Source organism: Balaenoptera musculus, chromosome 7 (assembly GCF_009873245.2).
Source record: "Balaenoptera musculus isolate JJ_BM4_2016_0621 chromosome 7, mBalMus1.pri.v3, whole genome shotgun sequence".
In the NCBI taxonomy this organism is placed as follows: Eukaryota; Metazoa; Chordata; class Mammalia; order Artiodactyla; family Balaenopteridae; genus Balaenoptera; species Balaenoptera musculus.
This window is the reverse complement of record NC_045791.1, coordinates 53671736-53692020: the sequence shown is the minus strand read 5'-3', so window position 1 is coordinate 53692020 and position 20285 is coordinate 53671736. Positions and strand designations below refer to the sequence as shown.

Sequence of the window (20285 nt, the reverse complement as noted above, 5' to 3'; positions counted from 1 at the left end):
ATTTTTGTGCATGGTGTTAGGGAGTGTTCTAATTTCATTCTTTTACTTGTAGCTGTCCAGTTTTCCCAGCACCACTTATTGAAGAGGCTGTATTTTCTCCATTGTATATTCTTGCCTCCTTTATCAAAGATAAGGTGACCATATGTGCGTGGGTTTATCTCTGGGCTTTCTATCTTGTTCCATTGATCTATATTTCTGTTTTTGTGCCAGTACCATACTGTCTTGATTACTGTAGCTTTGTAGTAGAGTTTGAAGTCCAGGAGCCTGATTCCTCCAGCTCCATTTTTCGTTCTCAAGATTGCTTTGGCTATTCAGGGTCATTTGTGTTTCCATACAAATTGTGAAATTTTTTGTTCTAGTTCTGTGAAAAATGCCATTGGTAGTTGATAGGGATTGCATTGAATCTGTATATTGCTTTAGGTAGTATAGTCATTTTCACAATGTTGATTTTTCCAATCCAAGAATATGGTATATCTCTCCATCTGTTTGTATCATCTTTAATTTCTTTCATCAGTGTCTTATAGTTTTCTGCATACAGGTCTTTTTTCTCCTTAGGTAGGTTTATTCCTAGGTCTTTTATTCTTTTTGTTGCAGTGCTAAATGGGAGTATTTCCTTAATTTCTCTTTCAGATTTTTCATCATTAGTGTATAGGAATGCAAGAGATTTCTGTGCATTAATTTTGTATCCTGCTACTTTACCAAATTCATTGATTAGCTCTAGTAGTTTTCTGGTAGCATCTTTAGGATTCTCTATGTATAGTATCATGTCATCTGCAAACAGTGACAGCTTTTCTCCTTCTTTTCCAATTTGGATTCCATTCCTTTTTTTTTTCTTCTCTATTACTGTGGCTAAAACTTCCAAAACTTTGTAAAATAACAGTGGTGAGAGTGGACAACCTTGTCTTGTTCCTGACCTTAGAGGAAATGGTTTCAGTTTTTCACCACTGAGAACGATGTTCACTGTGGGTTTGTCATACATAGCCTTTATTATGTTGAGGTAAGTTCCCTCTATGCCTACTTTCCGGAGGGTTTTTATCATAAATGGGTATTGAATTTTGTCGAAAGCTTTTTCTGCATCTATTGAGATGATCATATGGTTTTTATCTTTCAGTTTGTTAATATGGTGTATCACGTTGATTGATTTGCATATATTGAAGAATCTTTGCATTCCTGGGGTAAACCCCACTTGATCATGGTGTATGATCCTTTTAATGTGCTGTTGGATTTTGTTTGCTAGTATTTTGCTGAGGATTTTTGCATTTATGTTCATCAGTGATATTGGCTTGTAGTTTTCTTTCTTTGTGGCATCTTTGTCTGGTTTTGCTATCAGGGTGATGGTGGCCTCGTACAATGAGTTTGGGAGTGTTCCTCCCTCTGCTACATTTTGGAAGAGTTGAGAAGGATAGGTGTTAGCTCTTCTCTAAATGTTTGATAGAATTCACCCGTGAAGCCATCTGGTCCTCAGCTTTTGTTTGCTGGAAGATTTTTAATCACAGTCTCAGTTTCAGTGCTTGTGATTGGTCTGTTTATATTTTCTGTTTCTTCCTGGTTCAGTCTTGGAAGGTTGCACTTTTCTAAGAATGTGTCCATTTCTTCCAGGTTGTCCATTTTATTGGCATATAGTTGCTTGTAGTTATCTCTCATGACCCTTTGTATTTCTGCAGTGTCAGTTGTTACTTCTCCTTTTTCACTTCTAATTCTATTAGAGTCTTCTCCCTTTTTTTCTTGATGACTCTGGCTAATGGTTTATCAATTTTGTTTATCTTCTCAAAGAACCAGCTTTTAGTTTTATTGATCTTTGCTATCGTTTCCTTCATTTCTTTTTCATTTATTTATGATCTGATCTTTATGATTTCTTTCCTTCTGCTAACTTTGGGAGTTTTTTGTTCTTCTTTCTCTAATTGCTTTAGGTGTTAAGGTTAGGTTGTTTATTTGAGATGTTTCTTGTTTCTTGAGGTAGGATTGTATCGCTATAAACTTCCCTCTTAGAACTGCTTTTGCTGCATCCCATAGGTTTTGGGTCATCATGTTTTCATTGTCATTTGTCTCTAGGTATTTTTTGATTTCCTCTTTGATTTCTTCAGCGATATCTTGGTTATTTAGCAGTGTATTGTTTAGCCTCCATGTGTTCGTATTTTTCACAGATATTTTCCTGTAATTGATATCTAGTCTCATAGCGTTGTGGTCGGAAAAGATACTTGATATGATTTCAATTTTCTTAAATTGACCAAGGCTTGATTTGTGACCCAAGATATGGTCTATCCTGGAGAATGTTCCATGAGCACTTGAGAAGAAAGTGTATTCTGTTGTTTTTGGATGGAATGTCGTATAAATATCAATTAAGTCCACCTTGTTTAATGTATCATTTAAAGCTTGTGTTTCCTTATTTATTTTCATTTTGGATGACCTGTCCATTGGTGAAAGTGGGGTGTTAAAGCCCCCTACTATGATTGTGTTAATGCTGATTTCCCCTTTTATGGCCATTACCATTTGCCTTATGTATTGAGGTGCTCCTATGTTGGGTGCATAAATGTTTACAGTTGTTATATCTTCTTCTTGGATTGATCCCCTGACCATTATGTAGTGTCCTTCTTTGTCTCTTGTAATAGTCTTTATTTTAAAATCTATTTTGTCTGATATGAAAATTGCTACTCCAGCTTTCCTGTGATTTCCATTTGCATGGAATATCTTTTCCATGCCCTCACTTTCGGTCTGTATGTGTCCCTAGGTCTGAAGTGGGTCTCTTGTAGGCAGCATATATACGGGTCTTGTTTTTGTATCCATTCAGCCAGTCTATGTTTTTTGGTTGAAGCATTTAATCCATTTGCATTTAAGGTAATTATTAATATGTATGTTCCTATTACCATTTTCTTAATTGTTTTGGGTTTGTTTTTGTAGGTCTTTTCCTTCTCTTGTGTTTCCTGCCTAGAGAAGTTCCTTTAGCATTTGTTGTAAAGCTGGTTTGGTGGTGCTGAATTCTCTTAGCTCTTGCTTGTCTGTAACGCTTTTAATTTCTCCATCAAATCTCAATGAGATCCTTGCAGGGTAGAATAATCTTGGTTGTAGGTTTTTCCCTTTCCTCACTTTAAATATGTCCTGCCACTCCCTTCTGGCTTGCAGAGTTTCTGCTGAAAGATCAGCTGTTAACCTTATGGGGAGTCCCTTGTATGTTATTTGTTGCTTTTCCCTTGCTGCTTTTAATATATTTTCTTTGTATTTAATTTTTGATAGTTTGATATGTGTCTTGGCATGTTTCTCCTTGGATTTATCCTGTACGAGACTCTGCACTTCCTGGACTTGACTATTTCCTTTCCCATATTAGAAAAGTTTCCAACTATAATCTCTTCAAATATTTTCTCAGTCCGTTTCTTTTTCTCTTCTTCTTCTGCAACCCCTATAATTCGAATATTGGTGCACTTAATGTTGTCCCAGAGGTCTCTGAGAGTGTCCTCAATTATTTTCATTCTTTTTTCTTTATTCTGCTCCCTTCTCTTCTTTGTTTGCACAACTCCTGGGGTTCAAGCTTTGGATTTGGTCCTGCCTCTGCATGTAGGTCACCTGAGGGTATCTGTTCTTTGCTCAGACAGGACAGAGTTAAAGTAGCAGCTGATTAGGGGGCTCTGGCTCACTCAGGCCGGTCGGGAGAGAGGGGTACGAAATGCAGGGTAAGCCTGCAGCAGCAGAGGCCAGCATGACATTGCAACAGCCTGAGGTGCGCCGTATGTTCTCCCGGGGAAGTTGTCCCTGGATCACGGGACCCTGGCAGTGGTGGGCTGCACAGGCTCCTGGGAAGGGAGGTGTTGATAGTGACCTGTGCTTGCACACAGGCTTCTTGGTGGCTGCAGGAGCAGCCTTAGCGTTTCATGCCCGTCTCTGGTGTCCGCGCTGGTAGCTGCAGCTCGCGCCCGTCTCTGGAGCTCGTTTAGGCAGTGCTCTAAATCCCCTCTCCTCACACACCCCAAAACAATGGTCTCTTGCCTCTTAGGCAGTTCCAGACTTTTTCCTGGACTCCCTCCTGGCTAGCTGTGGCACACTAACCCCCTTCAGGCTGTGTTCACGCAGCCAACCCCAGTCCTCTCCCTGGGGTCTCACCTCCGAAGCCTGAGCCTCAGCTCCCAGCCCCCACTCGCCCCGGCAGGTGAGCAGACAAGCCCCTCAGGCTGGTGAGTGCTGGTCGACACCAAACCTCTGTGCGGGAATCTCTCTGCTTTGCCCTCTGCACCCCTATTGCTGCACTCTCCTCCGTGGCTTTGACGCTCCCCCCGCCCGCCACCCCCTGTCTCCGCCATTGAAGGGGCTTCCTAGTGTGTGGAAGCTTTTCCTCCTTCACAGCTCCCTCCCCAAGGTGCAGGTCCTGTCCCTATTCTTTTGTCTGTTTTTTCTTTTTTCTTTTGACCTACCCAGGTATGTGGGGAGTTTCTTGCCTTTTGGGAAGTCTGAGGTCTTCTGCCAGCATTCAGTAGGTGTTCTGTAGGAGTTGTTCCACATGTAGATGTATTTCTGATGTATTTGTGGGGAGGAAGGTGAGCTCCACGTGTTAACTCCTCTGCCATCTTGAAGGTCTCCATATTATTTTAAATGTCTAATTTTCAACAGAAATTATAAGATATACAAAGAAGGAAGACAGTGTGTTCTATACACAAGGGTAAAAAAGGAATCAATAGAGACTCTACCTGAGGAAACTCAAATTTACTAAACAAAGACTTCAAATCAGCTATTTTAAATATGTTCACAGAACTAAAGGAAATTATTTCTAAAGAAGTAAAGTATGAGGATGATGTCTCACCAAATAAAGAATAGCAATAAAAAAATATAGAAATTATGTAAGAGAACTAAATAGAAATTCTGGAGTTGAGAAGTATAATAACCAAAACAAACAAAAAATCACTAGGAGGGCTCAACAGCAGACTTAAACACTTGTAAGAAGGAATAATCAATAGTGATGACAGGTCAACTGAAATCATCCCATCTGAGAAACAGAAAAAAAAAAGGAAAAAAAAGAACAAAGCATCAAAAACACCTGGGGGACTCCATCAAGTGTACTGACATGCACATATTGGGAACTCCAGGAAGAAAGAGAGAAAGGGACAAAAGAATATTTGAAGAAATAATAGCTGAAACTTCCTAATTTTGATGAAAAAGATGAAGCTCTTCAAATTCCAAGTATAATAAACTCAAAGAGATCCATACCTGGACAGATTACAATCAAATTGTCAAAAGCCAAGAAGAAAGAGTCTTAAAAGCAGCAGGAAAAGAGACTCATCACACACAAAGGATTCTAATAAGATTAACAGCTGGTTTCTCATCAGAAACCATGAAGGCCAAAAGGCAGTAGGATTAACATATTCAAAGAAATGAATACAGAAAGAAAAAGACTATCAACCAAGAATTCCATAGCCAGTAAAATTATCCTTCAAAAATGAAGGAGAAATTGAGACATTCTCAGATAAGCAAAAACTGAGTTCATCATTGGTAGACCTCCCCTATCAAGAAATACTAAAGGGAATCCTTCTGCCTAAAATAAAAGAACAATAGACAGTAAATCAAATCCACATGAATAAATAAAGAGCACCAGGAAAGGTAACCACATAGATAAATATAAAGGATTGTTTAAGTGTATTTTTTTGTTCAGAACTTTTTTCTCCTGTAGTATTTAAAAGACAACTGCACAGAGCGATAATTATAAATCTGTGTAGATGGGCATACAATGTATAAAGATATATATATGTATATGACAATAATACCACAAAGGATGGGGAGAGGGAGGGAACAGACCTATACTGGATCAAAGTCTGTGTATACTATTGAAATTAAGTTGGTATATAATCTGAACTAGATTGTTATAAATAAATATTAATTATAATCTCAGGACAACCACTAAGAAAATAACTCAAAGAAATATAATTTTAAAAAAACAAGGAAATTAAAATGATAAACTAAAAAGTATCATTTTAACAAAAAAAGCAGCAGTAATGGTGAAATAAAGGATCAAGAAAGACACAAGATATATAGAAAAAAATGACAAAATGGCAAATGTAAATTCTACATTAACAATAATTATGTTAAATGTAACTGGCTTGAACACTCCAATTAAAAGGTGGACATTGGCAGGATGGATTAAAAAAAATGATCAAACCATATACTGTTTACAAGAGACATGTTTTAGATTAAAAGACACAAACAGGGGTTCAAAGTAAAAAAGTCTGGAAAAATATACACCATGAAAATAGAAACCAAAAGAGAGCTGGGATGGTTATACTAATATTGGATAAAATACACTTTAGGTCAAAAATTGTTAATAGAGACAAAGAAGGACATTTTACAATGATAGAAGGTCAACACATCAAGAAGATATAAAATTATAAACATATATACAGTTAATAACTGAGCTCTGGGGCTTCCCTGGTGGTGCAGTGGTTAAGAATCCGCCTGCCAATGCAGGGGACACAGGTTCAAGCCGTGGTCCAGGAGGATCCCACATGCCGCGGAGCAGCTGGGCCTGTGTACCACAACTACTGAGCCTGCGCTCTAGAGCCCGCGAGCCACAACTACTGAGCCCACGTGCCATAACTACTGAAGCCCGCACACCTAGAGCCTGTGCTCCGCAACAAGAGAAGCCACCTCAATGAGAAGCCTGTGCACTGTAACAAAGAATAGCCCCCACTCACTGCAACTAGAGAAAGGCCGTGCGCAGCAAAGAAGACACAATGCAGACAAAAATAAATTAATTAAAAAAAAACAGTTCATCATATAAAAGTAAAAAAAAAAGACTGAAAGCTTTCCCAAGATAAGTAAAAAGAAAAGGACACCAGTTGTATTCAACATTGTACTGGAGGTTCTAGCCACACAATTAGGCAAGGAAAAAAAAACAGATTGGAAAGGAAGAAGTAAAATTATTTCTATTTACAGATGACATGATCTTGTCTATAGAAAATCCTAAGGAGTTCACAAAAAAATTATGAGAACTAATAAATGAGTTTGGCAAGGCTGCAGGATACAAGATCAGTACACAAAAATCGATTATATTCCTATACACTGGCAATGTAGAATCCAAAAATGAAATTAAGAAAACAATTCCATTTCCAATAGCCCCCAAAAGAATAAAATAATTAAGAATAAACTTAACAAAATAAGTGTTAGACTTGTACACTGAAAATTACAAAACACTGATAAAAGAAATTAAAGAGATCTAAATAAATGGAAAGACATCCTGTTGTTCATGAACTGGAAGACTTAATTGATCTAAAACATTGAACATGATCCCCATAAAAATTCAAGCTGGTGTTTTTTGCAGAAATTGACATGCTGATACTAAAATTCTTATGAAAATGCATTGAACCCACAATAGTCAAAACAACCTTGAAAGAGAAGAACAAAGTTTGAGGACTCACATTTGCCAATTTCAAAACTTACAACAAAACAATAATAATCAAAATGTGCTTAAGGAGAGATATATAGACCAATGGAATAGAATTGAGAATCCAGAAATAAACCTATACATTTACAAGCAATTGATTTTTGACCAGGATGACATGAAAATTCAATGGAGAAAGAATAGTCTTTTCACAAATGGTACTGGGACAACTGGATATCTACGTGCAAAAGAATGAAACTGGATCCCTACCTCAAACCATTTATAAAAATTAACTCAAAATTAGATCAAAGACCTAAACATAAGAATTAAAACTATAAAACTCTTAGAAAGAAACAAAGGCATAAATTTTTGTGATTTTGGATTAGGCAATGGTTTCTTCTTAGATGTGACACTGAAAGCACAAGCAAAAAAAAAAAAATAGAATAACTGCAATTCTTCAAAATTAAAACCTTTGTGTTCCAAGGAACACTATGATGAAAGTGAAAAGATAAGCCACAGAATGGGAGAACACTGGCAAATCATATATCTCATTAGGGACTAGTATCTACGATAGAAGATAAATAAATAGAACTCTTACAGCTCAACAATAAAAAGACAACCCACTTAAAAACTGAGCAAAGGATCTTAATTGACATTTTTTCAAAGAAGATATATATCACTTACACCCATTAGAATGGCTATAATCAAAAAGACTGACAATAACAAATGTTGGCAAGGATGTGGAAAAATTGGAACTTTCATTCATTACTGATGGAAAAGTAAAATGGTACAGTCACTTTGGAAAAGAGTTTGGCATTCCTCAAAAGTTAAACAGAGTTACCTATAAGCAATTCAACTCGTAGGTGTATTCATAAGAGAACTGAAAACCAATGTTCACATGAAGACTTGTATACAAATGGCAGCATTATTCATAAAAACCAAAAAATGGAAACAACCCAGATGTCCATCAACTGATGAATGAATAAGCAAAATATGTTAATACCCATTCAACATAATATTATTCAGCCATAAAAAGGAATGGATACATGCTATAACATTATACTAAGTGAAAGAAGTCAGTCACAAAAGACCACATATTGTATGACTGCATTTTTATGACATGTCCAAAACAGGGAAATCCATTCACAGAAAGTGGATTAGTGGTTGCCAAAGGCTGGGGAGAGGGGGAACTGGGGAGTGACTGCGAACGAACATTGAGTTTTTTCTTGGGAGTGATGAAAATGTTCTGAAATTAGACAGTGGTATGGTTGTGTAACCTTGTGAATAAACTAAAAACCACTGAGTTGTATACTTAAGAAAAAAAGGAACAGTAGATGCCTTCAAAAGTTCTGCAAGATGATTATTTTTAGTCTATAATTCCACGTATGAACTTAAATGCTAGGAAAATGGCAATTGAGGCTGGGGGAGAAGAAAGAGGGGAGATGCTCTAAGAGAGCTAACTTCTCAGCTAGTATAACTGAAAGCTGATGTTAGCTATTTAAAATTTTCTAATTTCAGAAATAGCAATATTAGAATACTACTTTAAACTAGTTAAATACCAGAAGAAATAACTAAAAGACTATCTCTGAGTAGTAACCTACAAATGGCAAGGACCTGACATATTTGATTTTTATACGCTCTTCATTTATTAATTTAATACAAAATTTAAAATGACTATTTTAAAGAGAGAAACATCATCATACTCTAAGAAACTGGACTATCTGAAAAATGTAGTAGAGAAGGCCTGGCACTCAGGTCAAAAGGCTGATTTCATGTCCTGTGTCATTTATTGGCCATCTAATAATGAGCTAATCACTGTGTCTAGTTTCATATCTGTAAAACTGAGAATAAAATTACCTTTGCTCTTAACTAAAATTTGCTATGAAAATCAAATGAAACAAAAGTAGATAACAAGCATTGTTTAAAAATGAAAAATTATGTACTATCTACATAACACAACAAATACCCAAATATTTTAGATTTTACTTATCCAAGTAGATACCAAAGTGGACATTCATGATTCTGCTAAACTGTCTGTCTCCAGGATTTACTTTAACTTGAATCATCTGGATGAAGGACCAGAATAGAAACAGACTCAAGGGAATATTACATAACCTGCCAGATAAATGAAGCAGTGCGCTTATTATCAATTAGTTACAGAATTCCTTTCTCCTAAGAATAAATTGTCTTCTAGAAAATATGTGCATGCCTGTACATCAATTTAAAAAAATAAACAAAGAACAGCATTTACCTTCACAGTCAAATCCTCATTACCCAGTGTGACGTGGACTTGAATAGGCGGGTAAACACCTTTGTCGGCGTGATGCTCCATCGTTGCTCTCATTGCATTCTGAAATACATAAGGGTTACATTAAAAATGCAACTTTAAAGAGAGAAACTAATTACAATTTTCAAGTACATATGCACTACTTGAAATTTTTCTAAAAATTTAATTCAATGGAAATATGCCAGAGAATCATAATTCTTATAACCATATTTAAAGAATTACTTTTAAAAAAATAAGTCAGTTTTGAAGGACTTGGTAGATATTTAAAGATCCCAACTAAATTCTGCATATTTTCCAAAACCAGACTTCTCGACACTTTTAACTAGTTTTACATGAAAGCAGAAAATTCTACTCAAATATTTTTATAATTTGGTAGATAATGGGCAAACCTTGTTTTTTGAAAACAGTTTCATCTCCATTTTAAAGAACCATTTTAATTGTCATAAATTGCTTTAAGAAAAAACGATTTTTTCATTTAGTATTAATAGCAAGTCTTATTATGATGTAGAAATGAATCCAAGTTACCACTAGTTTGAAACTAGGGTATTTACACTGTAAAACTGTTTTGACCAATTTCTAAAGGATACAGGGTACACAGTGCCAACATATCGTAAGCACTAAGCGATAACATGACATGTAGCATTGGAGTAGGAACTGCTAAGACTAGATACAGTTTAAAAGGCAAAAGACAGGACTGAACTTGGAAATAAGAGTGTGTGACCCTGGAACACCAATCAGGATTGAGTCCCCTGAGGAGGAGATTCTGTCATCTCTACCAAACGCCATTTAAGATCAGGTTTCAGACAGAAGCCATTATCATTGACATAATATAAAATCTGTTACATAATATGGTAATATTTCTTTTATTAAGCATCATGGGGAACAAGATCTTTATGTGACTGTAATCTCAAGGAAAAAAGTTACTTTTAATCCTTGAAGTGCCAATCATTTATTCATTTAACCACTTTGGTAGAAAGATTTTTGTTAAGATATTCGATACGTTCTTGCTGTCTTAGAACCAAGAACATTCTTCAATCTTTGCTATTCTAAGACAGTCAACCAGTTTTTCTGTGTTTCACTGTATTTTTCTTTTTCATGATCAGGCTGAAAGCCACCTCTTCTCTCTTCCACAGGCTCTTGGCTGAAGACATGGTAACCACACTGAGAGAGACTACAGGCTTGACTTGGGGTGTCATTTTCAGCCACGTGGACCTGTACCACTCCTCATTACTCACTTTCCTGTCTACCAGCAAGTGTCATTGGTGTGTTGATGAGAAAAAAATGTACTCCCAATATTATTAGCATAATTGTATTTAGTTTTCAAAATTTGTTGTAAAGAGCAAAAATCACAGCAGAAGTCCTGTAAGTCAATATAAATGACTTCCTCAAAAAAAAAAAAAATGCATGTAACAGTGGGACTGGTCCTTTAGAGGTGAAAGTTGAGAATCATTCTTCTAAATATTTTGTTTTGTAAAAATATAAATAAAACTTTATTGAGCATCTATAGTGTGCTGCCATTGTATTCGAATTTAGTATGTTATTCTCTTCATAATAACCTAGGTAGTATTATCCTTGTTTTACAGAGGAGAAAACTGAGGCTCAGAAAGGTTGAGTGACTTGCCCAAGGTCACACACATACTATGTGGCAGAACTGGAATTCAAATCCAGGTCTTTCTGAGTCCCAGGTCTGAGCTTACCACTAAACTGAGGGGCCCGTGAGTGTTGACAAACAGCTGATCTCCAGTGATGTGACATGACACCGAACATGAAAGGGTATTTTTTAATGAAACTGAGGAAAATGCGGTACAGTATTTAAACTTTCAAAGCAGATTCCTAACCTTAGAAAAGGACTGATAAAGGTGATGTAATACTATTTTACAAACCTTGAAAAGTTCAAACACCATGTGATAGAGATGGGATGGTACATAAACCACTTGTATTGGCTGTCCTGGTGATTTTGCTACAGAGCAGAAGAGAAAAATATGAAAGTACAGAGAGATGTGCTTAGAGCATTTTAAAGAATATATTGTGTAGTGATGAAAAGAAAACATTTACTATGGAGGATAGTACTATTTGGGGGAGAAGGGCCACACCAGTTCTTCACTGAATCAGTGTTTGAACCCAGTGCTCACACAAATTTATAACTGACTGTGACAACATGAGTCCTGCACTCACTCTTGCAATCCTGCATAATGATCTACCAACCCATCTTCCCATTCTTGTCTACAACGGTGAGTCTGTTTAAGACACTCAGCCTTAAGGTCGGAATTTTACCTTCCAAAAAGAAGTGTTAAAATCTAGTTGGTCCAACCCACATAAATACATTCTTTCTTTAAAAAGCCATTTTTTAATTGTTTCACCCAGGTGGAACGTTTTGTTTTATTTTAGGCACTTCAACAGATATCTGAATAAAAACTTTGAGCTAGCATCAATTTATCAAGGACTACTAATTCTACATTCAAACATTTAATAGGAGCCCAACTGGGGGTAGAGGGCAGATAATAAGTAAAGCAGAACTTTTAGTAAAGGAGTAAGAGTCTCCATACCTTAGAATTCTAATTCAGCCAATAAACTGGACTCTGCACTGAATAAACTGTCCCTTGGAAACATGGACAGTACATCTGGAAACTGCCCACAGCAGTTCAGGTTCCCAAACTATCATTTGTGCATTGTGGTTCTTATTTACTGAATGGTACCATATGGCTTTAGAAAACCAGGCAATTCTATTTTCAATGGGGCAACTTCCTCCACTGCCCTCCCACTCTAAGGTCCAGAATACAACTCAGTAAAGCCTATTTAATTTTATTCTTCTTTAAGGGTGATTTTAACTTAGGAAATGTTTGTCCCTCTATCAAACTACCCTACCTCGAGGAAAAACAGGGAGACTCATCAATCTCCTTCCAAGGCATCTAAACCTTTTGTCTAAAAGGCACTAGTCAGGGTAAAAAGAAGACCATCAGAAATAATCAGATTCTCATATAGATGAGCATCTTTCTTTCCTCTTTTACATCTCCAGTCTTTTTACTTCCTCAACAATAAAAAATGGTTTACAACTCAGGAAATAGAAATCTTAAAGGGTAAACCATACATTATTGAAGTACATATAAAAGTCAGATGTAATTTTCTCGGCATCACTTTTTTCTATGACTAACCAGAAAATCAAAAATAAGCAAAGAATCAATATTATCAATTAAAAATAAGGAAAATGGGGAAGAAAAAGCCAAAATGTCTTTCAGAAAGGATCCAACTAAATTAAAAAATATATATAGGTACACACACACATAAATACATATATTTTTTAACATGATTTGCTCTCCCTCAGCTTTCATATCCAATGAAGAAGTTGATGAAAAGTTCTTTTAATTAAAACAAATCTAAATTCTTCTTATCATTCCTTCTCTGGTAATCATAACACTAATCATTAAGGAAAAGGCATCAGGCTTACCATTTAGTTCTTCAAGTTCTAGTTCGGGAGAGTTAATATAATACAAATCACACAGACGCCTAGCATTTTCATAGCCATCTAGTGTGAATCAAAACAAAAAAGTCGTTAAATAAATTTATGTCTGTTTCATGCATTAAGATGGCAATAGTATATAGACAAAAGAAATTTTAAAACTTTCTATAGAAAAAAATAGCCTTTAATAGTCTTAGTTTGGGGAAGGTCTTTTTTAAGTACGACATGACAAAGCCTAAAGGCCACAAAGGAAAAAATGACAGATATGATCACAAAAAATTAAAATATCTATATGGGAAAAGACACCATAAACAAAGTAAAAAGAAAACCAGAAGGCTGAAGAAAATATTTACAATACAGATAACAAAAATTTAGAGTTGGTAAGGGTTTAGGGAATAGCCACTCTCATTCACTGATACGTTTTTGGAGGTATCAAAATTTTAAATGCACTTTAAATATTTTTGATTCTAGGAATCTTGCCTTCTAAAATACTAGCAAAAGTCAGCACATATCTAAGGATGTCCACTGCAGTACTGTTGGTGATAGAAAATTTAAAACAACCGAAATAGGCATCAATAGGAGGATGGATTAATACATTCTGATACATCCGTAACGGCCATTCAATAACCTGGTGTATATCCATATGTACTGCACACGGTACAATGTCTGTAAACTTGTAGAAAAATATACACAAAGTACCCCATTTTCCAAAAACAACAAACAATATAAGAGCAACAATTATGTATGTGTGCGAGTATACACGGTACAAACACAAAAAAGTGTGGGAAGATGCAAACCAAACTATTATGAATTATGGCTCCAATATAGGGAATTAGAAAGGGGGGAGGAGGAAATATTTTGAAGTCAACAGATAGCCTCATAATATCACCACACTCTGCCTAACAAAACACTGTATCAACAAAACATTCGTCCTATTCATAGTGCACAGTTTGCATTATAAAGTTATATTCAAACCCATACATTCACTCCTAACATTTTATCTTATGATATAAATAATTACTTTAATAGCAAGAAATAACACTCAATTTTGATTTTTTCATTTTTTCTGAAAGGAGAAAGGTACTTACCTTTAATAACTTCAACCACATTGCAGTTTGGATTTATGCTTCCAATGTGTTTTCGATGAGACAGGCTTCCTTTGCCTTTTCCACCAAATAATAAAGCTATCAAAAAATAAAAAACAAATAAAATAAGCTAAAATACCTAATGCCCCTGTCCAGATTTGAATACTGTTTCTCTAATTGGTAGCAAACAGTAGAACAAGTATTTTCCTTAAACATAAACATAGTATTTTACATAATGTTAAACATAAAAACTCAATTTAAAAAAACCTCCTTTGTACGGCAGTCTATTTGCTTTTCTTAATATGTGAAAAAGTAAAATTAAATGTTCTCCCTAAAAGGAAATTTTCTAAATAAATTTAAAATATACCAACACATCTTATTTGGCTTCTTCTCTTGACTTCCAGACACTTACAGTGCTGATTGAGTAACATTCGAATTGAAATGCGACTCATGTAGAAACGATCCAAAAAGTACTGAACATTCTGGCTGGTGACAGGATCCACCCCGAAGCTCTCCTTGTATTCAATCACACCCTGAGCCATCGTGGGAATCACGTCATTGTGTCGGTTCCTGATCCGTATCACAGTATCTGTAAAGCTAAACAAACCTGTCTGTTAAAACAGCCAAATATTTTGGCAAGTGAGTGGGATATTAAAATCTAAGTTTACTCAATTATACTAGGCAAGGAAGCCCTAATTCAGTAAAAGAAGCATTGGTGCATGTTTTCTTACACTTATTTAAATATATTTCAGATGATAAAATATACCACATCTATGAAGATGTTAAGAAACTCCAAAATAGAACTTGTGAGATGTAATTATTTTCTTGGAACTCCTGAAAGTAAGGCTGCCACAAAACACAATCCTACAAATGTGAAGGGTTTTCTTTAACCATTATTAACTAAGATTATCTGAGCACTTGCTCTGAGGATGGACCCAGGGACATTCAGCGTAAGGGAAGACAGAGCACTTGCTTCTAGGGAACACATGCTCTGTAAGGAATGAAGATGAATGAGCCAATAAAGGCTGTCTGTTTTGGCACTATTCCCCAGGTTCAAAAAGAGAAAGGGCCACTTAGAAAAGTAGAAAAGAATTCTAAGTCCATTCATCCAATGAGTTTTAAAAAATGGGAGAAGAAAAGGTGAATGTTGTGTTCAAAGAAAAATCTTCAAGCCATCCAGGCTTCCCATTTCTATCATTCAGAAGACATTATTGCATGGTTAATTTAAAGAACTAAATAAAAGAGGACAGAAGTCTTAGTTATGAAGTAACAAAATCCACCTTGTAATATACCCATAAGAATTTACACTTCCAAACGAGTGCTTTCTCATTCAAAGTCATCATCTTGAATGCTATTAACCTATTCCAATGATGCTCTCACTACTCAAAACATTTTTGGAATTCCTAGCTTGTAATTAGTTTCGAAACCAAACTGTTAATCCAAAATACAAACAACAAAACTCCTCAAAAACAACAATCAACTCATCATTTCTAGTCACTCCTTAATCATTTATTTCACATCTCTCTCTTTTGTCAAAACCCAAACCAGCAGTATTCTGCCTGGCTGCTCACCTTATTTTTTAAAATTCAGCTCTGAATAACTTTTCCCAGAAGGTTCTACAGCATAATGTTTACTTTTAAGTAAGACTGAGTGGGTCCAAATCCATTTGCTATCTCTGTGACCTTAATGCTATCTTATGTTACTTAACCTCTTTGTGCACAGACAGTATTACCTCAGTAGAGTTATTTTAAAGATTAAATGACATCATCTGTGTAAACTATGCTGCATACCTAGACACAGAGTAAATTCTTGATGTTATTTTCAGACCAAAATCATGTTTAAAAAGTGAAATGTTGCTATCACCTTTAAAGACAGTAAAAAAAAAATTGTGTAATGCACTCGGAGGACAACAAAAGAGGTAGTCTTTAAGTTCTGAGCAACATTCACCGGAATAAGCAGGTAACTTTCCTTAGGGGACTATGGGGCTTATTAGTCCTGGTATGTTGATCATTAAACAGGTCACATTACTTACACTGTCTCACAGACCACTGGTCATAAACTAGAGACCCATAGACAAGTTTTTGTAGGCCTTCAGTGTTTGTTAAAAATTTAATTAACTTCCAATCTTTCAAAATTAGGAGATTTTACTTTTAAAAAAACTAGACTTGCAGTTTTTCTTACACACACACACAGGTCAGATGATCTGGGCAGTGTTTCTGCTCAGCAATGATCAGCGGAGCTGAGATGGCTGTCCTTTAGAAGCATGCACTCTCCAGGTCAAGAGTCCTCACCAGCCCCCTATCATCCAAGTGGCACTGAGGCCACATCTAGATTTCCATATTGGTCATCACATTTGAATTGTATCTTTCTTTACACTAGAGTTAAGAGGAACATGAAGCTTTTCTTATGCCTAGCCCAATTTACGAACTTATGTTACCTGATTGGCCTGTATGGGCTGCTATAGACACATATACCACCATATGTTCTAGAGTAGTGGGAAACTAAAAGTTAATCAATTTTTCTAAAGTGACCCAACAGCAGGTATAAGCTCAATACCTTTACATTTTTTATACGATGTTCAAACAGTATAAAAATTGTGTTCAGAATAGGGTCAAAACTGTGTACTTACTCATAAATAGTTTTAGCATCTTCAGCACTTTTGTCCTTAAAATCAAGAAGCTCCTGAAGACTCTGGATATACCTAAAATGCAAATCAACCCCTCGTAAAGCTGTTCTTTTACATTTTGAAACTTCAATATTGTGACAATGTTCAAAAGGCATTTTTAACATTTCTTAATTTTTAATTAATTTTTAACAAATTATGGTTGAAGTAGGATTTTTATACCCATTCACATTCAAGCAAAGTGCGTGACAATAATTAGAAGAAGGTACATGTTTTCTCCTAAAAGCTTAGGTTAAATTTGATTTAAGAATTTTAAGATTTCCTACTTCTTTTTTTTTTTAAAGTTCTATACTCTAAGATAGTTTTTAAATTTCTTAAAATTACCACTGTACCTTACAGTGTAAATACTGACTGTTATGAGAACTGAGTCTGTCACCAATAGCTATGTGATATTGGGCAAATGACTTAACTTGTCTTAGTCTCAGTAAAATGTGGAGGCCAGCCTACCTTGGTATAAGAGTCTAACTTAAATGCCTCTGCTTTAAAAACTTAATTTTAGATGTTTGTGTCCAGTCAACAGATGTTTATTGAAAGTTTACAATCTAACACGTGGTTCTTTTAAACAACTGAACAAAAACACAAAAGTCATGAAAATGCAGGTTTTTAATTTACCTAACAATTCAAGGGAGCAAATCACCTGGTAAAGGAGCAAAATGAGGGAAGCCAAATGACTCTCTGAAGGTCATGCTGAGGAGCACAGTGGCAGTGCAGCACCAGAGCCAAAACACCTGTCATTCAATGACCATCAGTAGTGTAAGGTCTGCTTTGGCTTGATCTACAACTGCCATAACTTAGCAGGCATCCAGGGGCAATGAAAGTGCTTTAAAAATCTGTAAATCCACATGTTGGTTTGGAAAGTTGTTTCTGACAAGCAATATGCCTTACAGCATGCCAACACATTCCAAAGTCAAGTGATTCTGATGTCTACTGTTATGACTGAACACTTACTTTTCTCTTTATTGGCAAGAACAATTACGCTCTCTATTCAAGAGATACTGAAACCAAGCAGGACCCTGTGGGGCTCCTGGGCATGGAAGCCTTTCCGTGTCCCCTGTTTCGAGTTTGTAGGGAATAGACTCCAGCCTCCACGACCTTCCCTGAGTTCCAAAGGGCAGGTCCAAAAAGTTGGTAATCAGGGAAGGGAGGGGATGCAGAGACAAGGGAGGAGCAGCCAAGAAACAACAGTGCAGTCTTGGGGCAGGGTCCTGGGTCCACCTCAAGGGATACACATAACAATATCTTTGAGCTTTTTTACAGAACTAAAACCCCCAACAAATGGAATATGTTAGCATTCTTTAATCCAGAGAAGGTCACAGTTTGATAACCTCAGGAAGCTCATCAGGAGACCACCTGAGGCCAGATTAAAGGACTGAAGGCCCTGCACATATCCTGATCCTTATCAGCAAACCCTGCCCTTGAACCACTGCTGTAATCACCAAATCTCCCTGGGTTGGGACACAGTTTTTCAGGGCATGAGCCCGCTGTGTCCCCCTTTGCCTGGCAAAGCAATAAGTTATTCTTTCCTACTTCTCCCAAAACTCTTGTCTTCAAGATTTGATTCGGCACCAGTGCACAGAGGCCGAGTTTTTGGCATCAAATTATTAACACTTACAATGTGTTAGGCACAGATAAGATTTCAAAATGCAGCATATTCTACTTTTAATGAATTTTTTAAAAAAAAACAAACAGGAATAAGCCTCCGTAGAAAATTGTATGTCCCCCTTCCATCAGAGCTCCTCTTACTTAAACCACATTTCTAACTGTTACATTCTTGGACTAAATGGCATCTGATTATCATTTATGTAGCAATCATACTTCTTTCATTTGTTTTAAAAAACTGACATTAGATCAGCTTCTCCCAAAACTATAATGCCTACAACAGGAAAGCTAGGATCTCCATGAATCATAATTGGGAAATGTCTTGCAGCTCAATTTTTTCCATTTAAGACTGAAATCTGGCAAACTCTTTTGTTTGAAATGTATAGTGCTTAAGAGAATAACACTTTTAATAACATTAACAAGAAAGGCTGTACACAGGTGGCCACATATGTGTGCACTTTTAATACCTCTACTGTCATTTTTTAAAAGAGAGATCATAGTTTCTACACAATTCTAATAACTTCTAATTGTTTTTAAATGGTAGAATAAAGATTTTAACTTTTGTGATTTATAAAAATATACTTCAAAAAAATAAATTCAGTTTATAAAAAATATTTACACCCTTTAATACATTTTATTAATCTGACCACAGCATGGGGCAGTAGAAACAAACAAATCTGCGTTTGAATCCCAGCTCCACCACGACTGGTACTGCCTTGGGCAAAGGACTTAATCTGTAGGTGCCTCAGTTTTCTCATCTATAAAATGGAGGTAATCATGCCTACTGGGCAGGGTTATTGAAGGGATTAAAAGTAATGTATATAAATCCCTAACTATCAACATACGGTAGATATTTTTATTACATTATAAACTAACATCTCTGCAGATTTAATAACACAAATCTTAAATACAGTGTTTGCATTTCTGTGCAGTTCTGATTGTTTTTTTCAAAACCAAAAAGTAGTACAGCCCAGGATTCAGGGGATAAGCCCAGATACACCCAAACAAAGGAGGAGGAATGCTGCCACTACCTTAAGATTCCACTGAAGAGTAAAAAAGTATTTGCTTTAACTTTGGGTAAAGTCTACAACTCTATCGAAATTGCAAGCACAAGACAGGGAATCTTACCAGCTTTGCACCAATTGAACTGATGGTGTCCTGAGAAGATTATCTGGAAGAAGACTTATTTCTTTCATTATATTTGCCAATCTCACAGGCAACTCTTGCCGCAGAAACATAAATGAGGTCTTTTCACAAGCATTCACAGATCCTGAAACCAAACACAGTGGGAACAGCAGTAAGTGGAGGCCATAAGGCAGGGAGAAACACAGAGGGAGTTATTTGGCAAGTGGTAGCATCACCATAATGATAGGGCAAGGAAGAGGAGGCAAGGGACAAGATAGCCTGAATGACCTTCCAACTGACCTTCCAACCACGCTGTAGAGCAGCAATGAGGATACTTTCTTATCTCCATTACTCACATCTCCCATCTTAGAACTAAGACAACCTAAGCAAGCCTAAGCAAGTCACAGAGTCTAATTAACGTAGGACCTGCAAAAACCTATCCTATATAACCTGTTGTTGCTATCATTAAAAAAATCTGTTTCTTAACTCTAGGTTTATGAGAAGAACCTCCCTAAGAAACAGTGGAAATTTTGACATGTTCACAGGAAGATGCATTGATTCCACGCAGAACCACTATACTAATTGCCATAAGCAAAGAGTAAACGTAGAAGAGTCTTTCAGGAAACAGAAAGCAAAAAATACCAATGCCTGTTCAGCAACCATCTTCAAGCTTCTCCCCCAGCAGGTCCTATTCA

General features: G+C 36.2%; 1 protein-coding gene across 2 annotated transcripts in view; it reads right to left on the bottom strand.

The window, feature by feature from the left end:
* Nucleotides 1-20285, bottom strand: part of PDK1 (pyruvate dehydrogenase kinase 1) — a 45531-nt gene that overhangs the window by 23763 nt on the left and 1483 nt on the right. For both annotated transcript variants that reach the window (XM_036858461.1, XM_036858462.1), the window contains exons 2-8: nucleotides 19594-19735; nucleotides 16813-16884; nucleotides 14596-14780; nucleotides 14187-14282; nucleotides 13087-13164; nucleotides 11525-11601; nucleotides 9606-9704 (exon numbers count right to left, since the gene is read on the bottom strand). In XM_036858461.1, the coding sequence (XP_036714356.1) occupies nucleotides 9606-9704; nucleotides 11525-11601; nucleotides 13087-13164; nucleotides 14187-14282; nucleotides 14596-14780; nucleotides 16813-16884; nucleotides 19594-19735 (749 nt within the window). The remainder of the gene's footprint in view (nucleotides 1-9605; nucleotides 9705-11524; nucleotides 11602-13086; nucleotides 13165-14186; nucleotides 14283-14595; nucleotides 14781-16812; nucleotides 16885-19593; nucleotides 19736-20285) is intronic.